A 12,043-nucleotide genomic window follows, 5' to 3' on the forward strand; every position below is an offset into this window, starting at 1 on the left:
GAAAATATCTGGACTAAAGATTATCCTACCAAGAGCTCAACAAATCAAACACTTATTTAAACAAAGTCACAATCTGTGAAATAGGATCTATATAAGGACACCTAAATTCCAGTCATATATTTGAAAGCAATAAAATTACTGCTTTAAATGTTCTCCAGTCATTTAGATCCATCACAAATCCAGACTTGTTTTTAACCTGATTATTACAATTAATGAAATGTATTTTCTTATAGGAGTGCACTAAGAAATATAGAAAAAAGGGTTTAAATAAAACCAATGTATAATTCTCCCTCCCCAACAGCTTTTATTATATGTTTCTTGTTTTTTCCAAAGAGGAATTCATTATTCCTCTCCCTCCACCCCATCCCCTCTAAAACCAGTAATTAGCCAAAGTCCTTTCCTCTTAGGTAGGAGATCCCCAAACTTGTATCATTACAGATTTGAGCTTCTTCAATAAATAGCCAGAGATTAAAGTCTAAACAAGAAGTAAAACCTTCTATCTGATAGTGAATGAAAACGCCTAGGGTATCAATACCAGGTAAGTACCATTATAAGCAACAGACGATAAATGACATGTGAAAAGAGGGCAGTAATACAAAGAATGACTGGTGAGGCAAAAAAGAGCACATGTAAATTACAGTAAAATCTCATCTGTAAGCTAATTTCCAAATTACATGAACTATTATTTATACCTTGAAGGAAAAATGTATTTTCAACTAAACACTGGAGAGCCTACTTTGTATCAAGAACTGTTCTAAGTACCTGGAATACAATGACAGATAAAACACACACCTTTCCCTCAAAAAGAGGACATAATCTAGTAGGTAACAAAGTCATGCAAGCAGGTCACACTCATTGTGATATAATAAATGTGTATATAATCAAAACACAAATAGAAGAGAGGCAAAGAAGCCTTCACAGAGAAGGCAAATACCTGAGCAGTGTTGAAGGAGGAGTGAGTACCTAGACAGGGGGAAAAAAAAAAAAAGGGCAGGACACGGGGATTATGTATTGCAGACAAGGGAAAAGTGTGTACAGGCACACAGGCACTGTGTGGTTATGGGAAAGCTAGAAGTACTCAGTCTACCATTAGTAGAGGGCCAACCAAAAGATGAGGCTTGAAAGCAATAAAACACCATGAATTGTTTTACATCCTATGCCAAGGAGTTTGGACTGCATTCTGCTGGCAATGGGAAACTCTTTAAAGCCTGCGAATGACAATTAAACTGGAGACAGGTAGACCAATTAATGGACTCTGGCAATAATTCAGGTTAGGGTTTCTCAGCCTCAGTACTACAGACTTTGGATAATCCTTTGCTGTGAAGGGCTGTCCCGGGCCACTGTGAGATGTATGGCAGCATCTGCCATGGTTGTGACAACCAAAAGTAACTTTGACAGCCTGTGGGAGTAGGCGGACAAAATTGTGCCCATTTGAGAATCACTGATCTAGGTGAAGGATGGGAACACAGAAACTGCAACAGAAAGAGAAGGTGAAGGCCTGGCCAGGGAAAGAGCTGCTGGGTTAAAAACAGCTATTGGTGATTAAATGCAAGCCAAGGCTACAGGAAATGGAAAAGTAAAATGAAGATCAGGAGACAAAAGGGCAAACAAAATTTTGTGGGAAATGTTTATTTTCCCCTAGTTTTCTGAGTTCTACAAAACTCCAAACTCCTCCTCCAGCGCAAACACTGGCACAACCCCTCTTCCCTTCCCTGTAGCTGCTAGCCATCCTTCCTAGACCCATCTTGAGGATGTGATGGTTCCCCCACACAAGACAAAAGGAGGTATGTCACCCAGCTGACCCACTTCTCTTGACAGCCTTGCCAGTCCAGCCCCTCATTATTATGAAATGGAAGCATTTTAAGATGTCGTGTCCTATCAGTAAATAATTAGCCTTCCTACTCTACTTCCTAGTCAGTCAACACAGGTCAACACCAAAATTCCCAATCTCTTTTTGTTTCTGTGGCACAATATCCAGGAGAGCATGTAACTCTTTTTCTCCTCCCTCTAACATATGCAATTTTTACTTTAAGTCTCAAGATTCACTACACAACTGATTGATCTTTATCATTCTTCATAAAATCTAAACAGCACAATAAGATAGTAGCTGAAAATAGTCTTACTCTTTTTTTGGACATGGGAAAAACAACTCAGGGCTCGAACAATAGTTTTTAAGGATAAGAAGTTTTCAAGGACAATAAGAAGAAATATACTCCAGACTAGCACTTCTCGATTATAATGAATATATGAATCTTCTGGGGATCTTGTTAAAATAAAGATTCTAATTCAGTAGGTCCAGAGTGAAGCTTGAGATTCTGTATTTCTAAAAGGCTCCCAAGACTGCTAGTGCTGCTGGTCTGGTGATCGCCCCCAAGTACTAAAGCTCTAGAGAATCTCAAGGAAAAGCCCTGGGTGAGAAACAACGTGTGGTGAAAGAAACTGGAGCCACTCCACAAAACAAAAAGGGACAGGGTTTCAACTATTTCAACATCCCAATTCATTAGAGCTTCAACTAAATACTCAGAGCCTTCAATAACATTACTCATAGCCTCCAAAGCCTTGGCTCTTCAAAAATCCTTGCCCTGGTCCACAGAAGTCCATTCCAATGGTTTAGGACTAAGAGACATCTACTCTCATTCCTAACCTTATTTGTTAGAGACTTATTTATAAGTCTCTAGATTCTGTCAAAAGGAAGAACAGTAAAAGTTAGGTTTTAGGACTGTTTTAGTTCAGAAGCTTAAATGTACACACATTTTTTTTCATTCATGCACTTAACATTTCAGCATGGGGCTCTTTACCTCCCTAAAAATACAATGGTAAGATCTATTCTCCTCCCCTAAAAAGTTCACAGTCTAGCAAAAAAAAAAAAAAAAAAAAGAAAAGTTCTATAAATACCCCTGCTTGTACAGAAAATGTTGTTACAGATCAATTTTCAGAGCACAATTCTTTTGGTAAAAGTGCAAAACAGCATCATCTCTACGACGCTTCACATCACAGGCTTTGTTATTATATATTATAATTAATCATTAGTGATAAAACTAACTAGAGAAATCAAATTGTTATCCTAGGACAACATTGTTTCCAATGCTCTGAATTTTAAGAACTCCCTTTTGAACATTAAAAACATAATAACTGCTTTCACTACTTATACTCTGAAACAGAGAAGGATGATTTAGAGTCACTATGAAGGGCACTTTTAAATGATTTGCATTTTATTAATCAGAACATCTTCACATACTTGGAAAATAGCAGGACACATACATGGAAAATTAACGTCCCTTCAGACAATATTTAATGAATATATTAACCCACTGACTTTTGCAGTAACGACTCAGCCACTTACCTCTTGCCACCCCTATGGGTCTGAAGTCCACTAACAGAAACCTCTGGCCTAGAATTTACTATATATTTATTTGGAAGTAAACTTGCATTTCTCTTTTATAACCTCTTCTGGTTCACAATGGTCTTCCCTCAATTAATCAAATGCCCTGAGAGTTAAGCATATTTGTAATTATGAGAACTAAATTTAAGAGTATAATTCCATTAACCATCAGTGGTTAGTCTAAAGTTACTGGGAAAAAACAGACCCCAAACTGATTAAAAACATCTAAATGTTTAAAATCAAATAAATTACCATATTTCCATACAAACATAGAGAGCTATCTCTATCTAATTTATTAGTTAACTGGGTGTTTTAATACACTTGGATTTTAGTAAATCCAAACCTACAAATAATTGTAGATTAGATTCCAATTTTCCTCTACAGGTTAAGATTTCAAAATCAAAAACAAAAACAAGTCAGTCTCAAAGATTGTGCTGTTATTTTGTCCTGCCATTCATTATCACTAACTGTAGGCTTTTCATGGAAATACATTAGGTTCCTTACGTTTCATTGTTTAAATAAAGACAGTTGTAGGAGCGATTGTGGGTAGGTCACAGAAAGTAGGTCTATGTTAAAACAGACTGTCATTGTTAAAGCCTCATGGGCAGGTAAACAACTGCAAATTAAAAAATACCTTTTTTAATCACATTACATTGAGAGGATGAAATCACATACAAATTGAGAGGATGAAAACAGAGAGCTCTGCCTGGTAAAAACTGATCTGAATTATATCAAATACAGCAAAACAGGAAATACATACAAAGAAACATATTTTTAAGCTCTACTGAGACAGATCCTCAGAGAAGAAACTATAATATTATCTACATTAATGTAAGAAAGCCTACAAAAGTTATCACTTCCATTCTTAAAACCTCAATGTTACAATGCAGTTTTATGCCACCAAAAATGAAATCAGTTAGAATACCTGTTAAGCAAGGCCACATTCAATTCCTAAAAAACTGGAACACGAAACTACAACTTTTTTTCTTTTGCTTTAGAATAGAACCAGATTACAAGATGTAGGAAAATAAAATTATATCCCAAAGTTATTAAAATATTTTTAGTGCAAATAAGTAAAGTTGTAAGTTGTGAAAGTTATTTTTACAATAAACATCTCCTGTAATGACCATAAAAGTTTTTACATGAATTTCAGTCCCTTGTCAAAAGCAACAATCATGCTAAAATACCTATTTGCTTATTAGCAGAAGTTTCCCTTTTGATTTATTTATATGTGTACTCTTGCTTAAATTCAATCTTGAAATGAAGCAGAATATCTTCATAATACCTTCACCTTTTACTAAGATTAAAATTAAGGCAGGCAGTGGTTAATCAAAAGTAATCTTATACATTCAGAAACAGATAAGCATGTTTTTCAACTGCAGATTTAAAAGCAATAGGAGACTGCAGCAACAACTACTATTTGACAAGCTCAAGGCGCCAGGCCAAGTACTTTATACTCAATGTATTTAATACTCAGAATTCTGTGAGATAGGCACAACAATAACACCAACTTTCCAGATGAGATGGGTGAAGCTTCGAAGAGGTTAAAATAAACTGCCTGTATAATCTCAAAATTAACATGAGGCCAGGCTTCACAGCTCGTACTCTTAACTATGGTATTCTGCCTCCAATTTAAAAAAAAACTCATCCCACATTCTTTAATATTCCTTAACATACTACAGTCTTAACATTATTCTAGCTAATCCTAAAATGACCAAATGCAAATTCCTAAATGAATCAATCTCTCTTTGAATATAACCTGCATGAATGAGATCAATGAGAAGCTCTAGCTACTGAGACTTCATTCAAAGAAATAAAATTAAGCCACTCTTTCCTCCCCAATTTCAAAATGCAAAGAGAACAAATTTTGGAAATTAAATAGAGTTGGGAAAAATTACATAGCTTTGGTTAAATTTAGCTTAAAACTTAGGCTAGCATGTTTGTGAATGAGAATTCTAAACTCACCTTTACTAATTTATTCCTGACCCCTATACCTCCTAGGGAAACAGGGATGAACCATCAGTAATGCCCAGCTCTTAAATATCAGCTACTACACTTCGTAAACACAGTGATCAGAGTAGAGTGTAATGAAGCCAATCAGATGATCTCAGAATGATCCACGAGTTCCTGGGTCCAAGTGGCAAATGCACCATACTTTTACTAAGCTATCATTATTAGGTAAGAAGAAAACCTCAAAATCTCCAAAGCTAAAGATGGATAATGACTTCAGTCAACAGCATCACACACCATATAGAAAGGCATGCTGTTCCAGGTCACATATTTAAATATGGTAAAGGGTTAAACATCAAACCACCACACACACCCAAAAAAAAGCCTCCAAAATAAAAATCTCTCAAGAGATCCTTTTTCAGTCAACTGATAGAATAAAATTCCCTTGCAGTTATAAATCCGGAAGACTCTTTCTTGACTCAACAAAAGCAAGTTGTCACTGCACACAAAGTACCAATAACAATAAAGTACAGAAAGTACGTGGTTGAAGTAATTTGTTAAAACAAAATTTAATCTGTTCTTTCCAAAGCACATCTTTATCTCAACGCAATCCTGGAAGTTCAACCTGGAGTACTCATTTATTTAGCAGGAAAATAAAATTAAGTCTTTCAAAGTTTAGTCCTTTTCTATAAGAACTATCATACTAAATTTCAATCTAATCTAATCTATCATTTTAAGAAAAGAATAGAGACTGGAGTTAAACAACAGGAAGAATACCATATTTAAGTCTGACAATTAAAATGCACCGGAGAGAACGTATCCATTTGCTAAGGGAGGTTGATTACTACATAGACCATTAGCAACAAAAATGATAGTGGATTCAACTTACATAAAAACAGTGACAGTCCCTTCAGTTTAAAAATCACTAGCTCATCAGACAGGAAATTATCATGCTATTTTAACAAAAAGGAGCTTAATATTTTCCTCTTTTCTTAATGTACCTAATAAAAGACAATCAGCGTTAAGTATGACATTTCAGAATTGACGGCATGAATTACTTATGAAATTCAAGACCAAAAACAAAATGGGGGGAGAAACGGAAGCATCTGATAGAAGCAGCTTAAATGCTTAATATACCAAGTGTTGACAACAAGTTAAAAAAGACAGTCCAACAGAAAAGTGAGTGAAAGATATGAAAAAACACCAAAGGTCAATAAACACAGAAGCTCAACAGTTCTGGTAATCAAATTTAAAAGTAAAACAATAAAATGACAAAGACATGAAAGCCTTTTACATCTCAGTGTTTTCAAGGCTATAGAAAAACCAGCAACCGTGAGTATAAATATAAATTTGTGCAGCATTTCTGAAAAATTACCCATCATCAAAAGCTTAATTGTGTATTCTTGCCCTAGAAATTTACACTGTTTACAGAAACCTACACTGCAATAATCACATAAATGGGGAAAAAAAAAAAAAAGGCAGGCATAAGATCAGTGTTTTATCTCCCCTCTGTGCGTTTCCAGCGGCATCTCTCCACCACCTCTTCATTTTTCACCTTACAGAAGACTCAGTCATCCTACCCTTCTCATATTGCTCTAGATAGACTTGTTTTTCTCTGAAATTTAACTAAATATTATTTACGTTATTCCAAGTAAATTACTTGATCTCTCAAAACTTCCATTTCCCAATCTGTAAAATAGAAAAAACAATACCTCTCAAAGAATTGACAGAGTGACTAAATAATATAATAAAATATAATAAATTTAAGTTTATAAAAGAATTATTTAAGTATATCATATAACCTGAAACAGATACAGGAAATTATTGTCAACATAATGAAATCGAGTTTCTATCTATTTGCCACTGCATCGTGAGAAAATTCCAAATGTATTTTTACCATATTTGAAGAGTATATGTTCGAAAAGCTAACAACTATGTCGAGGAGGAGGCAAAACATTAATGTTGGGGGAGGAGGGGCCAGAACACCTCAAAGAGAAGATGGACATCCTCAAAGCAACTACAGGAGAATGGCTTTTCCAAAGGGCAGTACAAATGCAGCCTGACCCACAGTGAGCAGCAACAGATATTCACTTGTTTAGTAATAGTTAACAATTCTCAGACTAGGTTAGAAAGGTTTGGCTAAGACCAAAGATCACCAATAACAGCTACCGCTCAGCGGAGCTTCTCATTTAGTCCTCTGAACAACTCTACCCAGCACCCACTAAGTACTATTCTTTTTGCAAATGAAGAAACAAAGATTTAACTAAGCTTAAAGACACAGAGGTAATCAGTGAAGATACAGGGATTCAACTCGGACTGCCTGGCATCCAACTCCAAACCCTAAAATCTAGATCATTATTCATCACCACTGGGTTATAACTATTCCTAACTGTTTGCTCTTTGAGAGAAGTGAAAACTCATCAGCAGTTCTGAGCAAGTTATGAACAGGAACCACGGTGACCCCGCCTACAGGAACTTGGACTCCCAACAAGTCTACAGCTTCAGTAAGGGACCCAGACATATCCTAAGTCCACAAGCTCACCTACATCTGACTCGACGTGGGGCAGTGCACATCCCACAGTGCAGCAAATGGAGGTGAATGTAGGTTTAGTTGATTCCAGCAAAAGAAGAATCGTTCCTGGTGTATTAATTTGGAATTCTAAACACAATTTTCCATAGAAACTTCACTGCACAATACCCATGGGTAAAAGACACTAATGTGACTGATCTGAAAAACTGAATACTAAGTAAACAATATTTGAGAACATACATAAAATTTTAAAAAATGGTTTTACAAGTGAATTTTTAGATTATGATTCCCATTAAGATTTTGGTTATTTTTCAATATCTTCTCCATTTTTTCATCTTTTATTTCCCCTGAGATCAATGCTTGGTTCCATGTTCAAAAATGAGCCTAACCACCAGAAGGATTAAGGCATGATTTACACCCCAGATTGTCTACACCATAATTCTATTAATTTCTCCAAATTTACTTTAGCTTTCTCCATAGAAGAACTCTACCATAAAACTCTCCAGTTTGTTACTCCTACTTTGTTCCCTAAAGTAGAAATGTAAAAGTCATCTTTCAAAGACATTAGAACAGAAATGCTACACAAAAAATTTTAAATGTCAGATTAATTAGAAAATGTATGATACATACCATCAGTAAATTTTGTAATAGAGATGGTAGAAAAGGGGACATATGCTCTTAAGATTGGAGTACAGTGGGAAAGAGGGTCCACACTGAGATCAAACAGGGAAAGAAGTGAAAAAAGTGCTGTTAGTAAACTTTTACCTCAAGCAGAATAACCCAGAAGCAGGCCTCCACCAGCTGTGTCTCCTCACAAGTACGCCTCCGCGGTAGATAAGCAGCCTCTCGTGACCCCACCTCCCTCGCCCTAACAAAGAGCTTAAAAATCAAGACAGAAGAAACAAACATGGTACTTCACAAGCCTCTGTCCTCTAACGCCAAAGAATTTAACGTGTTATTAACGCCTAAAAACTTTACGAAAGTAGAAATTTGTTATCCCATTATTAGAAATAAAATGCAAACGCCCAGGTAAAGCTGCCTATTGACTGAAACATCACACTAAAGCACAGTTAAAACAAGAAACGCAACAGACAAGCACCAGAACCGTTTTGCTTTAATGTGGGAAGGGGAGAAAGCTGAATAGGAAAATGACTAGATTTTAAAATAGAGGGCAAAGGGCCAAGAAGGATATAAAAGGGAAGCCAAGGGCAGCAGACACAAATACTAAGGGCTTCTCATTTTGCCTAAGATTTGTCTCAGTCACCTGTGGCTGCACTACATACAAACTCACACCTTAGCAAGAATAGTTAGCAAGATGTCATCACTACTTTTATGAATATCTGTATCTCTACATCTAACTTTGTTACAAAGGTACTTTGTTCCTAGAGGATTTCTTACTGAAAATTCTCCTGCTGTCTAGATCACATTTGTGATGCACAGCGATTCTGATCTCATGCCTTTTGCTGTCATTCCAGTTGTCAACTTTACCTACCTTGTTGTTAAGGTTTCCAAATGTATTCATCTCTAATATATTAACTCATTTTCAACAAAACTCCATCTCCAGTGTTTTGGGAGGCTTAATTCTCCCACTGACTATATAGCCATAATTCAATTTCTTCCACCACCACCCTTGGCCAACAATAATTATACACATTTTCAAATAATAGTTATTTTCCTATCTGTATGTATGTATTCCTGACATAAAAAATGTAAAACTCAGTGCTTCTCAAATATCAACTGTGGGGGATTACTTTTTTAAAAATTTTCCAATACATCATGGTCTTACACTTCTGTAAAATAAAAATGAAATAACTAGAAAAATGATGACATATTCAGATGTTGCAGTATTATCAAGTTGTTCTACGAGTTTCTAAACATTTACTTTCAATGTTTTAACTTATTTCCCTACAGACAGGTACAACTCATGGACTAGCTCTGGTCCCCTGACACACTATGAGCAGCAGGCATAAATTCTCAGCACACAACTCTTCAGAATTTTTTCACATTATCTAACAACAATAAGTCAACTCAGACGAATGGCTATGAACCTCTCTGTACTGTTTTTCACATCACACATTTTGTTTTAACAAGTCCTAATAGATACAAGGCCCTCAGCCACAGTTTCTTAGCTCATCTATGATAGAAGAGAATTTTAAAATTTATTGAAGATTCCAACTCTCCACTAGTAATCAAACAGAACCTTCTGCTTAATATCTTTGCTTCTTATTCCTCACCTTCAAAACCACAACTCAAAACCTATTTTCTCCATAAATGCTTCTGACCAGAGAGCTCCCTGCTACTTAGCAGTCATCAGACATTTAACTGGCACCGGTCACCGCGCTGCTGCATAATGTTCTCTAGAAGATTCCTGCATTGTCTCCTGAATCAGATTTGGGGAAAGCAGGAAAAACATCACCCCATTCTTTTTAAATTTTCCACACAGCTCACAGTAAGACTGCCTACAGTAAAAATATCTGACTGATCTGATCCAAATAATTCACAGATCCCACGCAAAAGGCAGCATACGTGGCCCAGGGATTGGGCCAACAGAGATTTTCAGAAAATAACTTAGCTAACTAGCTATGAGATAGTATTAAGTAAGGCTTAACTACTTGTTTTCCAAACTCATTATGAAATAAAATGTCACTGAGTAATCACGATAGCCTGCTTAGATCAACCTGGAATTACGATTAAACATTTTCATAAATTTGAGTTATTTCCACTATAATTACATGATTAAACTGACATGAATTACTACAACAAAAGAAAAATAGACAAAGTTCCCATATGCCTTCAATTCACAGCATGCAGTACTCTCATGCCAAGAGTATGTCTAATATAAAGGGATTTTAAACCTTCTCAACTCAACCATTAACAATTTTAAAATATATGCAGCCTGTACACACACAGACTCCTAACTTTATATAGCACATGTGTTGCAGGGGGGACCTCTATGTCTCTACATATTTTAAATGTAAATGGCAAGAAAATATGGTCCTTCAAAAATATACTATATGAGTCCTGAATTTCGAAGTAGAGGCTAACATGCAGGTCCTTTTAGTTTAACTAGACACTGAGTTCTAGAGATGAGACACACCACAGCAATTACCCAAGCCATGCTCGTCATTTCACAGATGTGAAGATTACAGCCTAGGAAGCTGGCCCAAGGTCACAAAGCTAGAGATCCAGGACCTCAAACATTGCAGCGAAGTACTTGTTTCACTATACTAATCTGTTTCCGTTTGGATATATTCTAATATTTCTCCAAATATAGGGGTCATACTTGTAGTAACATTTCCTTCTACTATTTTCCTCCACTAAAATAAATTTTTTAAATGGGTATTATAATCTCCTTTTCCCAATCTCCAGAGATTTTTACTCTTTTTCAAAAATAAATGTCAGTAGCCCTAAATCATATGTTTCAACTTTAAGATGCAGTCCATCAAACCCTCACATTAAGAAATATTTATGTGTATTTGTCATTCCACTTTTACTTTCTACTCATACATCAGAAATGCTACTCATCACTTTAACTGATTATTATTTTTTTTAATGTGAAAAAACCACTGGTGGACCCCTAAGACTACTTAAGGGCTTTTTATTTTCCTCAATCCTGAATAGCTCCAGATAACCTGATTTCTAGGCTGTACCTGCTTTTCAGCATTGGACCGTTTCCTTCCTTACTGAGAGGCTTTGTCTACCATCCCTGCTCACCACCCCCAATGAGTCTCGCTGTGTCCAACTCTATGCAACTTCTACTCTGGGGGTTAGGAAATACACACCCCCATTTATGAGAACAGTACCTAAAGCAAGAGTAAAAGTGTTCTTGGTGAGAGCCTATAAGGAAGTCTACAAAATCAAATTAAAACCCATACATTTTAGGCTACAATTCCAGTTGCTTAAAAGCATTTTGTAATTACCTCCTTGTTCTCATCTATGTCTCAAAATGCAGATAATACTAGGTACATGAGGCACTGATGTAATTTGTACCTGAGCCTATAATTTTTGGTCTTCAAAACACCTAGTCTTCTTGAAATTCTATCTATCCAACCCTCTGATCAGACACTTCCTAAAAGCATCATAAGCTCATATCACTTCTCTGAAATTAGTATTCTTTTCCTCCAGATTTTTCTCCTATTACTTACAAATCTGAATTAGTTATAACTCTAATCTCCACCAAT

General features: G+C 35.9%; 1 protein-coding gene across 14 annotated transcripts in view; it reads right to left on the reverse strand.

Annotated features, from left to right (window-relative positions):
- Window positions 1-12,043, reverse strand: part of PAN3 (poly(A) specific ribonuclease subunit PAN3) — a 110,446-nt gene that overhangs the window by 79,684 nt on the left and 18,719 nt on the right. For 10 of the 14 annotated variants that reach the window (XR_010383698.1, XR_010383697.1, XR_010383702.1 and 7 more), the window contains exon 5: window positions 8,628-8,741. The exons of the other annotated variants lie outside the window; for them this stretch is intronic. Coding sequence is in view for 5 of the 10 variants with exons in the window: in XM_064493242.1 (XP_064349312.1) it covers window positions 8,628-8,741 (114 nt within the window). In the remaining 5 variants the exon portion in view is untranslated. The remainder of the gene's footprint in view (window positions 1-8,627; window positions 8,742-12,043) is intronic. 14 annotated transcript variants of the gene reach the window in all.

This window comes from Camelus dromedarius, chromosome 13, assembly GCF_036321535.1.
Source record: "Camelus dromedarius isolate mCamDro1 chromosome 13, mCamDro1.pat, whole genome shotgun sequence".
Classification (NCBI taxonomy): Eukaryota; Metazoa; Chordata; class Mammalia; order Artiodactyla; family Camelidae; genus Camelus; species Camelus dromedarius.